General features: G+C 34.3%; 3 protein-coding genes across 4 annotated transcripts; 1 reads left to right on the top strand and 2 right to left on the bottom strand.

The window, feature by feature from the left end:
• Positions 1 to 157: 157 nt before the first annotated feature.
• On the bottom strand, positions 158 to 3,029 carry LOC18011959 (probable serine/threonine-protein kinase PBL3). The gene is made up of 6 exons (XM_006395695.2): positions 2,706 to 3,029; positions 1,874 to 2,211; positions 1,631 to 1,766; positions 1,401 to 1,537; positions 1,183 to 1,306; positions 158 to 895 (listed from the first exon to the last, which is right to left on the bottom strand). The coding sequence occupies exons 1-6, from the start codon at positions 2,770 to 2,772 to the stop codon at positions 267 to 269; spliced, it is 1,431 nt and encodes a 476-aa protein (XP_006395757.1). The 5' UTR covers positions 2,773 to 3,029; the 3' UTR covers positions 158 to 266.
• Positions 3,030 to 4,902: 1,873 nt separating this feature from the next.
• Positions 4,903 to 7,089, top strand: LOC18011736 (UDP-galactose/UDP-glucose transporter 1). The gene is made up of 7 exons (XM_006395694.2): positions 4,903 to 5,126; positions 5,522 to 5,619; positions 5,709 to 5,839; positions 5,925 to 5,955; positions 6,092 to 6,195; positions 6,269 to 6,390; positions 6,481 to 7,089. Exons 1-7 carry the CDS (start codon positions 5,023 to 5,025, stop codon positions 6,887 to 6,889), a joined length of 999 nt encoding a protein of 332 aa, XP_006395756.1. The 5' UTR covers positions 4,903 to 5,022; the 3' UTR covers positions 6,890 to 7,089.
• A 1,505-nt stretch (positions 7,090 to 8,594) lies between these two features.
• On the bottom strand, positions 8,595 to 12,497 carry LOC18011735 (transcription factor MYB88). Of its 2 annotated transcripts, none has more exons than XM_024151031.1 (11): positions 11,859 to 12,497; positions 11,699 to 11,745; positions 11,542 to 11,598; positions 11,370 to 11,442; positions 11,231 to 11,286; positions 10,958 to 11,143; positions 10,663 to 10,856; positions 10,422 to 10,567; positions 10,109 to 10,251; positions 9,672 to 10,029; positions 8,595 to 9,585 (listed from the first exon to the last, which is right to left on the bottom strand). In XM_024151031.1, exons 1-11 carry the CDS (start codon positions 11,946 to 11,948, stop codon positions 9,475 to 9,477), a joined length of 1,461 nt encoding a protein of 486 aa, XP_024006799.1. In that variant the 5' UTR covers positions 11,949 to 12,497; the 3' UTR covers positions 8,595 to 9,474. The 2 variants fall into 2 exon arrangements, with proteins under 2 accessions (XP_024006799.1, XP_006395755.1); XM_006395693.2 differs by having other exon boundaries at positions 10,678 to 10,856.
• Between the last annotated feature and the right edge of the window lie 3,733 nt (positions 12,498 to 16,230).

The raw sequence follows: 16,230 nt of genomic DNA, 5'->3' as shown, positions 1-16,230 counted from the left end.
ACTGAAGTTGTCTAAAATCAAACAGAACTAAAATTTTGTTAGAAGTACCTTGTGAAGAAAATCAAATATTCTGTAACTGAGCCAAGATTACTTATACATATAAATTTTTGTAACTCTGTTGTTCAAAACTCCAATCCTCACTCTATAGACCAAGGTCTTAAAAACGAAAAACCATCACATTCTCATCCATATAGTGTTGAAATAAACAGATACATTATTTTACACACAGAGGAGCCACAATACAACAGAAAACTATTACAGTGATTCTATCTTACACGAGGAGATTGATTGTGAGAAGGCAGAGGAGAAGCAACAGGAGTTATGTGCAAGAGAGGCCGATCATAACTATACCTCCTGGGAGATTTCTGTACAACAGATCCGTTACTACCTCTCGGAGAATCAATCTGACCTTGTCTGGTTCCAGTTCCAGTACTTCTTCTCGGAGAATCAATCTGAGCTTGTCTGGTTCCAATTCCATTACTGCCTCTCGGAGAATCAATCTGAGCTTGTCTAGTGCCAATTCCAGTACTACCTCTTGGAGAATCAATCTGACCTTGTCTAGTTCCAATTCCAGTTCCAGGTTTAGTAGTTATTGATTCAAGCTGATCTAGTTTGGCCAAAACTTCCGACATTTTTGGTCTGAGCTTTGCGTCAGGGTTTAGGCATTGCAATGCAAGACTAGCAGCTGTGTATGCTCCTTTTTGAGGATACTGACCGCCTAATCTCGTGTCCATTATTCGAAAGAGCTTTCGCTTGTCGCCTAGATAAGGTGTTGCCCAATCCACAAGACTCTGTTCCATTCCTACTTTTGATTTGTCCACCGCTCTTCGTCCTGAGAGTAATTCCAGTAGTACCACACCAAAACTGTATACGTCGCTCTTAGCTGTTAATCGACCTGTAGATGAATATTCAGATTTGAGCTTAAGTGTATGAGACTATGAGCTCCAAAGGCTAAAGCTTTTGAAGCCAAGGGATAAAACGCTTTGTAAAAAAGGGATAAAAAGCTTTTTTAAAGCAAAGGGATAAAAAGCTATTGAAGCAAAGAGATAAAGCTTTTGTAGCCAAGAACTAATGCTTTTGAATCAAAGGCTAAAGCTTCTGAAGCAAAGAATAGCTTTTGAGGTAAAGAGATAAAGCAAAGGCTATGTAGTTTTGAAGCTAAGGCCAACGTTTTTTTCTCACCTGTGGCTACATATTCAGGGGCTGCGTATCCGTGAGTACCCATGACTTGTGTGGACACATGTGTCCTATCACCAGTAGGACCTGCTTTAGCTAGACCGAAGTCTGAAAGTTTAGCGTTGAATTCCTGTGATTATGATCGATATACAAGTTTTTGTTAGAAAAATCTCGAATAAAAAAGTTAAAGAGAGTTTGCTAATCAGGTTTGTCGGGTTTATTACAGCGTCGAGTAGAATGTTAGCAGCTTTGAAGTCTCTATATATCACTTGTGATTTAGCGTCGTGAAGAAAAGTAAGCCCCTTGGCTGCTCCTGTTGCAACTTTCATCCTTATCGCCCATGTTAGTGGCTGCGCACCACCTGCAAGAAACAAAGAAAATCATTTGATTTCACGGCTTAAAGAACCAAAGAAATGTCGATTTTTGGAATAGAACTTTGCTCAGATTTACATACGTCTAAACAGATGATTCTCCAAGCTTCCTTTTGGCATGAACTCATATACCAATAACCTGTCTTCTCCCTCTACACAATAACCAACTAGTTTGACAAGATTTGGGTGACTAAGCTGACCAAGATAGTTCACTTCAGTCTGAAACCAACCAAACAAACATGAAAGAGAAGAATGTAGCCAATGATGTTAACACCATTTCATGAGCAAAAGCAGATTGAAGAGAAGGAGAGAAAAAAACGGCGTACCAACCACTCCTTGTGACCTTGAAATCCTTCAGTTTTGAGCTTCTTAACAGCAACAACGATTCCAGAACCCGGTTTAGAAGCAGTGAAAGTTGTTCCATCGATCCATCCTTTGAAGACATAACCAAAACCTCCTTCACCTAAAAGACTATCGGGACGAAAATTCCTAGTAGCGCTCTTGAGCTCATTGAAGGTGAAAGCTTTAAGATTCGGTGATGACAATATCTCTCCTTCTGTTCTTGGTGTAGGTAAAGACTCTAAACTACTGTAAGAGTTTATGCTTAAGCTTGAAGGAACTGTGGAACGGCTTGTCTTGCTAGAAACTCTTGAGCCCGATGAACCTAATTCAGAACCAAAAAGAAAAAGTATATAAATTCAGACTTCAATCAAATTCCTGGAAACTCTCGAGATTTGATAATCCTATAAACAGCCAAATCTCAACATTAAGCAATTCAATTTTCTTTAGTCGATTTCCCTTTTAAGTTCTTGGTGCTTTTAACAACCCTATGAACAGCAAAAAAACATGAACTTTGTTCTAACATTTAACCCCAAAATTACTTAGAGCTATATACAAATGGGAGATCAGACATATGCTGAGATGGGTAGTATTCAAAGGTTTGATCTTTGAAGATCATAAACAGCTTAACAGTTGAGAATTTAGTTTGGGCTCAAGAAATTGACTATAACCAGAAAGTTAACTAGAAGAACCCAAGTGGATAGTGAAGAGAAATTCCAAAAGACAATAACAGAAACTTAACCAGAAACGGAAAATTGGATGAAAGAGGGAGAAAAATAATAAACTTTCTGAGCTATGAAGAAAAAAAGAGGAACTTACCAGAATTAGCATGAGGACTGTGGCTGCTACTATCCACTTTAGCTGATGAGTCCAAACAATTACCCATTTTTCAAGATAAAACCTCACTACTCGGAATGATGAACAGATTCAAAAGAACATCTGAAAATGGAAAGCTTCTTCTTGGCTTTTGTTGTTTTTTCTTTCCTTTTCGTTTTCTCAGCGGCGCAAAGTCTGGGAGTAATTGAAATCAGTAGAATAATTATTATTATTAATCTTTTTTTTGGTGGAAAACTAAAACAAGAATGGGAGAGAAGAAGAAAGGAACGTGAAATTCTGAAAGAACACAGAAGAACAGCACACCATACATACAAAAGTCTCGTGGTGGTGGACTGGTGGGGTTCTTACGATAATTACGACTCTACCCTTCTTTGTTCTCCGTGGTCCGTGGCTTTTCTCGTGAAATGACCGTAATACCCTTACATTCCTGCGAATCTTTATGGTTTATGCCGGGGTTTTTACCGGCCATCGAGAAGGGATAGTTTGGTAAATGTGGGTTAATAGATCTGGGTTACGTATTTGCTTGCGTCAGCAAGTCCACGTCAGATTGTAAAGCTCTGCATTATTTTTAACTTTAAGCAAAAGCAAAAAAAACTCCTAAAGATGCATCAAATCTATAAATGATTTTCAGTCGCTGAGTGATTAAATCGGTAAAATGATTCGAATACTTTTAGAAAAAAAAAATTAGATTTGATTAATGCAAATGGAGTACTGTTTAATGAAAAGAGGTTTCGTTAACACGCTTTATGGAATATTATAATTTCAAGTGTATCAAAAACTTTATATCATGCATTGACCCAAAAAATTCCTCTATTCATTCACATTATACGTTGGACCGACACACACGATACGAGACCAATTTTATGTCCATTACACCTTGACACGTGTGGACAAAAGTCACATATTAAATAATGAAATTTTTTTTTATAAATTATCTAGCAGAAAGCATCGTAGAATTATGTGAAACATAAAAAATGGTAAAACAACGAGCGCGGTACTAGTCGACTAGAACGAGTAAAACAAAACATTTATCCCAGAAAACGAGTAAGACAAGCATTAATAACACAACAAAACAAAAGATTAAATGATGATTTATAATAGTTTCATAAATAGCAAATTATTTTCGAGTGATATCCGAACAAAGTATTTTTCTTTATTGGAATTTATGAGTCGTAGTCGAATGAGATTGTTACTGTGTCATTCCAATTACCATATTTGTATAACATAACTTAATTAGATCGGCAATTGTACATAACATTAAAAGCTCAATTGCAATATGCAAATGTATGTTATTTGCAACTTGATATATATGATATACCAAGTGTTTTTTATGAATATCATCATATAGGTTTTAAATACGAAGCATGTGAACAGTTGTAACACGACAAAAAGTATGTGAATAGTAATCTTTTGACTATTTCAAACTCTTACACTTTTGTCAACCATTAAGCCATTAGCCATCTATTATGATAAAAAAAAAAAAAGTACTTACACGTAGTTTATAGAAATACGGTTGAGTGCATATATATTATTTTAGTTGCTATCATATTTTATGTTTTCAGCCTTCTTTTATGTGTCAACATATATTCAAAATATTATCTTTTCCTTTACACAAAAGAATCTTATCGCCTTTGTTTTTACTTTTTATAAACATTGATTCTAATCTTTTATTATCATCCAATTCATAACTAATAACTTAATAGTTGACACCTACCGACCTACGTACATATCAATATCATGGACGATTTCTTATTTCTCACCTGAATAAATCTAAAGTTCCTAGATAATTAAACTCTGAGATAATTGGAATTCTTAAAACTCCATCTAAATCAAAGATCTAATGACCCCTTAATGAATAATGATTGTGAGTTTGTGACCCACTTTGGTCAACCCACTTTGGTCAACTTCAAAGCACCCACCGAAACTTTCCAACATGTTATAATTTTAAAAGACAATCGTGTGGTTATTATGATACTGGAACGGCGTGTAGTTTCTCTTTCTAATCAGACACGGAGACCATTTCAGAAGTTGGGCCCAAAAGTGCATACGCGTCATCTAGCCAATAAAAAAACGTTAAGTGAGATCATCAGTCCAATGTTAAGCCTCCACGTGGAGCTTCGACGTCTATTTTCGCGCCTTTGTGTAATAATCTTCGTCTTTCCAAAAACCTCAAAACAAAACATTTTGGTTTTGCGATTCTCGAATTCGATCTCATAGTGAACAAGTAATAGTGAAATTCGAGTCATCGAAGCTTCGCCGGAGGAATAATCGGCGGCGTGGGGGGCATTTCCGCAGGGCGATGGAGATCCATGGCTCCGGGCTCCGGCGAATTTTGTTATTGGCTTTGTGCGTCTCCGGGATCTGGTCCGCCTACATCTACCAAGGCGTTCTTCAGGAAACTCTGTAAGTAATTTTTCTCAGAGCGGATCGATTCCCATCGTTGAATTACATTCCATCTTCATTGCTTGATTCGGCTTGTTGTTTCTAGAGTGTTGTTAATTTTAGATCCTTATTTAGGCTACATTACGGGTTATGATTCGTCTGAAAATGCACTTCCGTATCGGTTTGAATTTCGAGAGACATAGATGCAGGAAATTGTTCTTAATCCTTACGCAAATGCACTATTGTATTCGAATTTCGTGGTTGGGGTTTCTAGAGTTGTAGCTGCAGGAACTTTGTTATTGATTCGTATCCGTATGCAAAAACACTCTAGTATTCGAAATCTGCGGCAATTTTAGAGATATATCTGCAGGAACTTGTTCTTGGTCCAAGGACTAAGAAATTCATTATCTGATTAGGTCCACAAAGAGATTCGGTCCAGATGAGAAGAGGTTCGAGCACCTCGCATTCTTGAACTTGGCTCAAAGTGTGGTCTGCTTGGTCTGGTCTTATATAAGTGAGAATTTGTCCTCTTCCATCTCCGTTGCTTTATCATCGGAAAAAATGGAGCTGAAATATCTTTGAATGTAATCTGATTCTGTCCAGTGATTAAGCTCTGGTCAAACGCCGGTAACGGTGGAGCGCCATGGTGGACTTATTGGAGTGCCGGCATTACTAATACGATTGGTCCTGCCATGGGAATTGAAGCCTTGAAGTACATCAGTTATCCAGCTCAGGTAACTTTTTAGCTGGTCATTAATACGCAGATTATGGTTTTTAAATATCTCTTACGGATTGAATTCGGATCTTGCTTTTGGTCAGGTCCTGGCAAAATCTTCGAAGATGATTCCAGGTAAGGTATCTATCTATAGTTTCCAAAATTTTAATCCATTATTGTCTCAAAAAGATGATTATGAAACACTCTCTCTTACGTATTTCTTCTCAGTATCTCTCTGTTTATCTTATTTGTATTTTTTTCCATGATGCAGTTATGCTAATGGGAACTTTAGTTTATGGAATAAGATACACTTTCCCAGAGTACATTTGCACCTTTCTTGTCGCGGGAGGAGTAGCCATCTTTGCTCTTCTTAAGGTATGCAAATTTGCTCATCCAAAAAACTTTGATCAAAGCATATGATTAAGCTTTTGATTTTTGTTTTTTTAAGACAAGCTCTAAGACAATTAGCAAGCTAGCACATCCAAATGCACCACTCGGCTACGCACTTTGCTTCTTAAACCTCGCCTTTGACGGATTCACAAACGCCACCCAAGACTCCATTGCCGCAAGGTATAAATGATCTGACATTTGCATCAAAACATAAAACTCCCATCTTCTCTCAATAATCTCATCACCATATATACGATGAATTTTTCACAGGTACCCGAAAACCGAAGCTTGGGACATAATGCTAGGAATGAACTTATGGGGCACAATATACAATATGATATACATGTTTGCATTACCACAAGGGATCGGATTCGAAGCGTATCAGTTCTGTAAGCAACACCCGGAAGCTGCATGGGACATTCTGAAATACTGTCTATGCGGTGCCGTGGGACAAAACTTCATCTTTATGACAATTAGTAACTTCGGGTCACTAGCTAACACGACCATAACCACGACCAGGAAGTTTGTTAGCATCGTTGTCTCATCGGTAATGAGCGGAAATCCATTGTCGATGAGGCAATGGGGATGTGTTTCAATGGTGTTTGGTGGTTTGTCGTATCAGATTTTCCTTAAATGGAAGAAGTCGAAAAGAGTGGAGAAGAAGAAGCAAAAGAGTTGAAGAAAGAGTGAAGAACGGCTCTGTTTTTTTCATATCTCTAAATTATTTTTTCTAGATTTTTTTGTAGTTGTTTGTGTTGAGTCAACCGAAACATATAAAGAAAATCTCAAACCAGATTAGTCAACTGTATAACTAGTGATTAGCAGACATACCGAAACCAGTGATTAACGTATGGTATATAATTTTTTATTATTAATTAACATCGACGTATGGTAAATATTTATGATAATTCAAATACATATGATTTAGATTTTGGTGATCCGATATTAACATCTTATATATAAAAGCTAAAAGCTGGCCAACTTTCTCCAGTTGAATGACACATCAGCATCAACTTTGGCCAACTTTCTCCAGTTGAATGACACATCAGCATCAACTTTCTCCACGTGTACCTGTGTTTAAAAAAAATCACCTAATCAATTTTAAACCGCCTAAACTGATTTCTTAAAAAACTGGATTATTTATGTTCAAAATTGGACTCAAATACAGGCCCAACAAGAATGTATTATACAGGTCCAACGCATTCAGTCTTCGAAATGGGCCATAAATTGGATAAAAATTAATTAAAAGGATGAAGGCTCTTATTTATAGTGCAGCTTCCACTACTCAATAATCCAAGTTTGTCGATGTGGAACAAACCAAAAGACCCACTTTTAAAATATGTCAAAGGTATTTATATGCTTGACTTAAATTTGGGTCTGCATCACATCAATATCAATGTCTTCTAAGTCTATCATTATACACATATTTAAACAAACTTTAGTTTATACATGTCAAATATAATAAAATTAATCTTAAAAAATAAATAATTAAATAATTAAAATAAATATAGAAACGAATCTACGATTAATCTTTGATTAGTCTCTGCTTTTTTATTTAAGCGCTAGATGGACCTAAAAAATATATAGTTTTTTTTAAATTAAAAAAAAATCAATAAAATATATATAACCAAAAAAATTCAAAATGGTAAATTATGTAAATTAACAAATATTGTATTAGTAAAATTTACAAAAATAAAAAAATATGAAGATCAAAGAATAAATAAATATTCTATCTAATATTCAACGTATATTTTAAATAAATTATTACATTTTATACAAAAATTAAAATAGTAGAATTTTAGTCCATTATTATCTTGAAAAAAAAAATAGACTATTTGATACAACTATTATAAAAAAGATTACAAATAATATATCATTAAGAAGAAATTGAAAAAAAATATAAATATTTTAAACAAATATTTATAATAAACATAAAATTCATTAAAAATTATTTAAAATATAAATTAAAACAAGATCGCGCATATGCACGGGTTCTCTTCTAGTTGTATTAATATTTCAACCCAGATCACTGGTTTTAGCGGTTGTAAAGTAAAAATTTGGATTTTGATGTAAACCGGACTAAAAAACAATTCATGGTTGGATAGACCGGTATGGTATATATTGTTCTGACGTTGAAAACCAGATTAGAAGAGTACAAAGGAAGAGAGGCAAAAAAATTCAAATTAGAAAAAGGTAGAAAGTGATGATTACGATTTGTCTTCCACTAACACACACTTAAACACTTCTCATTCTCTAGAGAAGGAGATCCAGATCCAACTAAGAAACTTCTTCATTAGAAATTTTTTTTTGTTCTTCACTGTAATCAGGGAGGAAGGAGATGGGCAAGAAATCATAGGTACGTTTATAGTAATAAGACACAATAATTCACACCAAAATCAAATCATTTTCCATTCATATAATCTCTTTACAAGTCACATGAATCTCCTGAGAGGGAAACAAAGGGAAAGGGTTTTTATAGCAAACAAGAAATCTCCTTTTTCTGTTTTCATCTTCTCACACCTATGAGAAGTTGATACAGAAATAAAATTGAAAGCAAAGTTTTTTTTTTCTTCTCTCCAAAACCATATGAAAGTCTTGGGTTTATCTTTTCTTCTTCTGTCTGTTTCCTATTCATTACTGTATATAGAAAGGTGAGATGCCTCTCTGAAATGGTTTCTCTTTTTCCTTAGTTTACACTCTGAAACAAAAACTCTATTTTTTTATGTAATATATTGGTTCTGTACAGAGAATCAAGAAAACAACAAATCAAGAATTCATGGGGGGGAGGAACAAGCCCGGATTATGTATCTGGGTTTGCCCTTTAAAGAGGGAGACAAACGAAAGAATTTTTCTTCTCTTAAACACGCAAATCATGAATAAAGAAAGAAACACATACTTTTAGCCCTTTTTTCTGAAGTGGCTTTTGAGTATGATGATAAGAGAAAACTCTCCTAATGAGTGAGCAAAGATTGGAATCCTGAGCATCTGAGAGAGAGACTCAGTTTCTGAGATTTGTCTAGACTTAGAAATGTTACCTTTAACATTCTAGATTCTAGATTATGAACACTGAGGGAAAAAAATGCAGATCATGGCACGCCCGCTTCACTAAAACTTTTCAGGCCGATATGGCTGCAAACCTATGAAGAAAATCTAAGCAAAGGAGGGAGAAAATTGCAAGTTATGTCGACTCCATGGAGACATAACCGCGGTTTTAAGGATGTTTTTTTTGGTTTAGAGCTTTGGTTTGGTTTGATTTGGTTTGGTTTACAAGCTATCGAGTAGGACTCTTTTGCAAGGGGGTGGTTGTGAAGGATTAGCACTTGGAAATGGAGATGGGGACTCAACACCGAGTGTTTTTAGCAGAAAGTTCCTCTCCTGCAGAAACATACTCATCAGGTTTCTCTTTATAAAACTATACCTGAAAATATTCCACAATTTTAACTAATTAGGTGCAAGCTTACACTTTCAGAGAATTGTGGGCTTGGGATGCCTGCTGCTAGAGATCTGAATAATGGAGTGACTTGAACAGGCGAGTTAAACTCTTCTTCACCCGACATAGGCACAATCTCATTAGGGTTCTTTAGGACATCATGACAAGTTGAGAGTAAATCCACTTGTTCCACAGTTGCATCAGACACCATCACAGTTGCATCAGACACCATTGCTTTATCTTGTAGCAACTCCCCATCATTTTGTTCCTGCGTTGTTGTCTGAGAATCAGACATGGGTTGCTGGGATTTATCACCGGAAGGATACGGCATTACGGTTGATCCTGAGCTATATTCAGAGCTTGCTGGTGAATCATGGAGATCAGGTTGCCTGTAAATGGACATTCGATGCTCAGAAACCATTTAGGTGTAAATGTGAGTTTTATACATAAAAATGTGAGTTTCAGAACCTCCAAGATGCTTGACTATCTTCATTACTACTCCTCAACTCTTCAACAAGATCCTTAAATTCCTCGAATTGGAAATCCATGTCTGGAACTCCATAACGGAATATATCATTCTCTTTACTTTTATTCAAGAAATCCTGCAGGACCTGCACATATTTGGAAGAACAACAACAACAGTTTTGTTATTAGAATGCTCGTAAAGGATCATGCAACGGTGTGTTGCAGCCTCGTGAAAGTGTTTTCATTTTCAGCTCATAGTTTCAAAGTGTAGTGACCAAAATGAGTTGAGAATCACAGCGAAACTGCGCATAGTTACCTTCCAGGCATTCTCCATGCTTTGTTCCGTGTTCTCTGCATTAACTTTCTGGGCCAATGAACTGAGAAGCTCGGCTTGTTGCATCAAAGCTGTTACCTTTGGATCATCCTTCTTAAGAAACACCTCTTGATTACCTTTATGCTCACCTAATTACCGTAAAACAAAACTTAGCAGAATAAGAACTCACAATGTTGCATTTTCCAAATAATCAACAACAAGAAATTTGCGCAGAGTTGTTCACCATTGCTCTCTTTACCATTGCTCTCTTTTGCACTATCTGTTTGAATCTGCTTCTCTGTGCTGTCAACACTTGTGGCATTGTCGGCTAGTACTGAAAATGGAGGTCTTATTTGCTGATTCACACCCGATTTAACCTTTACATGCGACCTATCCCCATAGCTACGGATCTCTGTATGATTTGGAATGTGACTTCTCCTGAAATAATGAACATGACCAATACATGTCAGCAAACGTTTCAGAGCCTTCTTCTTTGGATCAATGGGGCCCCAAAAGAGAAACCAAAACAATGTTCTCACCTCATTTTCTTAGCAAGAGGGGATTCACTTTCGGCTTTCCGTGGTGTACTGATACCATCTGGGAACAACATTCTTTTGTTGTTTGAGTTCACACAGCAAGCAATCCTATTATCTTTAGCAATAGCTTCATACTTAGCTCTCTTCTTGCACAGTGTTGTGAACCTGTTCTTCACAGCATTATCCGTTCTACACAAACAAGAAAGAACATTTCACCGTCTAGTTTCATAAACTTCATTCGCCATAAAAAAGCTTCTTTTTTCTCTGTATATATACCTGCCTGAGACCACTTTTGCTATCTCAGTCCATCTATTCCCAAACAATCTCTGTGCCTGAGAAACAAAACACACACAAGATCAGACACAAACTCTATAACCTCTTCATCTATGTGAATAAAAAGATGTCGATGTCTAACCTCACACAAAAGTGTATCTTCTTCAGGGGACCAGCCTCCTCTCTTGAAATCAGAGTTCAAGTATGTGTACCATCTGCAAAATCAAAATCCATGATCGGATTAAATAAAGACCCAAAAAAAATTAAATTTCAGAAAAACCATCACTTTGATTTTGAATAGATTGTAACCAAACCTTCTTCTACACTGCCTTGTGCTCTTATCAGTGAACTTGGATGCAATGATCGCCCAACTGAAATCAATCAACACAACAACAATCCCTCTTTCTCATCAGAATCAATCAGCCCAATAAAACAGAAGACTTTTATGAGAAACTGAAGAAAAAAACTCACTTTTCAGTTCCATGTAAACTGATTTGCTTCCTTAGTATATCATCCTCCTGCAAAACTCAAACAAAACCCATATCAGAAACTGTTCGATTGCAGAGAGCAATAAAACAGAGATTCAGAGAATATTATTGTATAATATATAAATATAGAGAGAGATAGAGACCTCTTGTGTCCAAGTGACAATATGACGCTCCTTCTTTTTGGAATCTTCGTTATTAACGATCTTCTTCTTCTTCTTCGTTGTCTCTTCCATTAAAATTTTTGGTCGTCTTTCGTTTCTCTCTCTGACGCTCTCTTCTGTTAATTCTTTGTCTATTGTTTTCTTCGACGCTCCTTCTCCTTTATTAAAACCCAAAACTATCTCTATCCCACAGAGACCCCTCCAACTTTTTTTTTTCTTATCCGGAAAAAAAAAACCCAAACTTTTTCCAGGAAAACACAAAAATAATCAAAATCCCTAATTTTCTTTTATTTTTTATGAAAAGGAACTCATTTTCATCACACGCGACACTCCTGCTTTTAAAACCTCACGAATCCGTAAGGTAACTCTCACAAAGATTGAATTTCGACGAAACGGAAAAAGGGAAAGGAAATTCTTATAGAAAGAAACAAAACAGAAGTTGAGATTTTTCCCCAAAATTGAAGTTAGGGGTTTTAAAAAAAATCCACTTTTATGATGTATCATTCACGATTCATGAACATTGGTTTCGTTAAGAAACTCCTCTCATTGCCATTTGGAACAATAATAAGAAAATGAATTTACTCTCTCTCTCTCTCTCTCTCTCTCTCTCTCTCTCTCTCTGCTCTTCACATGACTTCCTTTTTGAACTCTTCTCACACTCTCTCTCTTTCTATTATTCTCTCTCTATATTTTATTTTTCACAATTTTGGGAATTTAAAAAAAAAAAAGAAAACAAAAAAAAAGATGCAACGTATGGATGGGTTAGTGCGCGGGTATGAAGGCAAGTTTGAAAAATAACGCTGAAATCCATGTGTCTCCCATCCATTAATGTTTTTATTTATTTTCTTTCTCTTTATTTCATTTTTTTTCTATTTAACACCTATAAGCAAGCCTATAAGGTATGAAGATATTTTTAGTTCAAATGTAATGTTTAAACCAAATAGTTTATATCTATGAATATAGATTACAAAAAAGCTACGTTCAAAAACTTGCCTTAAGTTACACACAATCGAACGTGGGGATTTTATTATGGCATTGTCTAGAGTTTTGTGGGAAAGATGATTACTTCTATTAGTTTATGGTTTTCCAATTGATCAAAGATTATTCGAATCACAAAAATGATATTTCAAATTTTTGCGTTTGAAAGTGCACATGGTTCGTTCGTGATCTTCAGACGATAAATGAATATATAGAATATGATTTGTCTTTTTTCATTCCGAATTCTGATTTGACTGTGTTTTAAATGTAAACTAGTTTGACTTGATTTGATACTACAGTTCTGGTTTTATTTAAAGTCGAATTTATCTCACAATTCTTTTTTCTATAGCGATTTGATTTGGGTTTTGTATCTATTTTCTTTGTATAAATCACTTCAAACTGGTGTCCCAAATTTACATATATATGAAATAACATTAAGCAATTATTGCAAGGAGATTGACAATTTTCTTGTTGTTGTTTTGTTAAAAGAGTATACGACAATTTACGTGACTCAACTAGCAAGTAGCAACCATTGCCTTTGATTCCAAACTTTTTGACACCTAAAAAAATTAAAAAATTGTCACTTAATTAAATGAGATTCGTTTTTCGATGATATATTTTTGTGAACGATATCATGCGAACGAACTGCTTCAATTCAATTTAACCGAACTTGAACCTTGTTTGGTAAAATACTCATTATTTGGACTTATATATAAATTCAGGCCGTTGTTAACTTAAAACAATCCAGGAGAATGAATTTAATTATTTTTATTTGGACTTATTTATTTTGTTCTGTGCTATTTTATTTGGACAGTATTTTTGATTTTTACTATGGGGTAATCACATGGGATTAGATAATTTTATTTTATCTTCTTTTTGGGTTACTAAACTAAATAATTAGCTGGGATTAGTTCAAACTTTGACCAGAAGGTTGAGGCACACGTGAGAAGTGAGCGCGTGATGTTTGGAAATTAGGAATTGTAGTCATAACGGATTTTAACAGCTAAGCACTCTGACAAATCACTTTTTTTTGTTGCAAGTAAATTTGAGAAATGTAAATGCATGCAAGTGACCCAAATACTTCTTCTACTACTATTTTTTTTCTAGTATTTTCACTTAGTTTTTGCTTTTTTACCTTCTTCTTTTTTGAGGATGGGCTCTAACTACCGTTCTCAAACGGTTAGCAAGAGATGGCAACAACCAACAACACTCACACTAACGAAATCACAAACCAACTTTATTAAGTAATAGTATTAGCTTTTAACTGATATTATGTGAATAATATATATCATACATTGGTACTGAAAAAAGATTTGAACTATTATGTAGAAAACATGAGTCAAATCAAGATTTTGAGTTACAAACTCATAAATTTAACATGGTATCAAAATTTTAGTTTGGTTCGTAAGAGTTTCAAATAGAACTTATTATAAGTTTTAGAATAAGATTTAATTTTAAATGAACCTGAAATTAGAGTCATCATTTCAAAGAAGCGTGTTAAGATTCTTAAATATAAATTTTGTTTAAATTTAAATAATAATTTTAAAAAATAATTCAGTCATTTAATTATCAATTGGTTTTAGGTTATAAAACCATAAAATTTAATACGATACAAAGTCAGAACACACAATACTCTCCCATCAAACTAAAATTGATTGAATCCAAAGTAGCTGATCAGCCTTACCAAAATTTTCTTCCAACTAAACTTATCCGAAATTAATCTTACATAGATTTAGTAGAGACCAATGATTAGAAAATTTATCCCATTACCGCATCATCGTAGAATGAATTACGGTACTTGACATTATAAAAAAATTTTGCGTATTTATTTTTTTGTATTATTGTTTATCTATTGTAAAAAATTTCAATAAAAATGGAATTAACTACATATCTACTTTTATAAAACCTATATTGTTTATTTTGTATTTTTATAGAGCCGTGACTTATAAATATATATATATATATATATATAGATATGTTTCATTTTTCTTTTCGCAATTCATCATTTGCAAAAATTAGTTCCGTACCACTTATTTAATTTCCATGCGATTGCTATATTGTTCCATTTACTCATCATTTTTCTATCCTTTTCAATTCAATAATTGGAACCTGCAGATATTAACATTTCTTTGTTTACAATCCAAAAAGTCCATCCCGCCAAAACGTTGGCAACGATTCACACTTCACAGTAACCCTAGCAGTATCTGTCTCTATGGAAGTCAATGCTCGTGTTTTTGTGATTGACATTGTATAAATTGTCACACTATTTACATGTTGAAAGTAAATAAAGGCCAAGTTTAAGGGACTGTTAAATGGGAGGAAGGAGCCATTAAAACAATTGATTATATATGTATTGTCATTTCCCTACATGTTAATATTTAACAATGTAGAATTCATTTAATTGATTATCTATATATTTTCGTTAGCGTTAGCGTTTGATAAATGTTAAAAACGAAAAAGAAAAAGAAAAATCACACCTTTTAAAAGGTGAAAAATTTGGAGAAATATTAGACTGTATACCATTCATCAATATTGTGTCACGGTAATTTACATTTGAAGCCGGCATTTTTAATATACGATTTAAATGTGTTAAAGAGGAAAAACATAGATGCATTGGAAGTAAAAAAGGTCGGTGAGAAGAGGAAGGCCCACAAGCAGCCACAAAAAGGCCGACTCTATGATAAATAATGGAACCCAATGCAAAAGTTCACTCCTTTCTCCTCTCATTTTTATTACCATTTTTTACACTAAAGTTTAAGTTCTTCTTTCTTTTCTATCTGCCAACAAAGTTATAGACTTATAGTCTTTATATTATTCGCTCCCTTTTGAAACATTTTTTTATTTAAATTTTTTTTTTAAGTTTTCACATGATTATAAATCGGATGTTTTAAATTTGGTAATGTCTAATTTTCTCTCGTTTACTATGTGTTCGAATTTCATAAATTGAGTACGATATATATTGTAAGATAACCCTAGATTAACTAGGTTTAATATGTTTTCTTAACGATCTTGCATTTGTATTCGAATGAATACAAAATTAAGAATTAAAAATATATGATTTATAAAAAAACAATTAATTGTTAATTTAGATAATAGGGTTTATTGGTATTGGGGTACTTGCACATATGACCCATAATTTGAAGTCAAATGCAAAAATAACCTTTTTTTCCCTCTTCAACAAATGCCATTTTCTTCCTACTATCTCCTCACACCACATATATTCACGAAAAAGCCATTATGTTTTCAATTTTTATTTTTTTCTAAAAAATACCAAAAATACACAACCATCCTAAAATATATCACTTATTTACGAAAATGTCATATTCTTCAATTTTGCCAACCACCATTACCAACCAATTTTGAAGCTTTAAATGTT

Source organism: Eutrema salsugineum, unplaced genomic scaffold (genome assembly GCF_000478725.1).
Source record: "Eutrema salsugineum unplaced genomic scaffold, Eutsalg1_0 scaffold_6, whole genome shotgun sequence".
NCBI lineage: Eukaryota > Viridiplantae > Streptophyta > Magnoliopsida > Brassicales > Brassicaceae > Eutrema > Eutrema salsugineum.
Note: the sequence above shows the minus strand (reverse complement) of the source record. Positions and strands in the feature narration are given on the sequence as shown.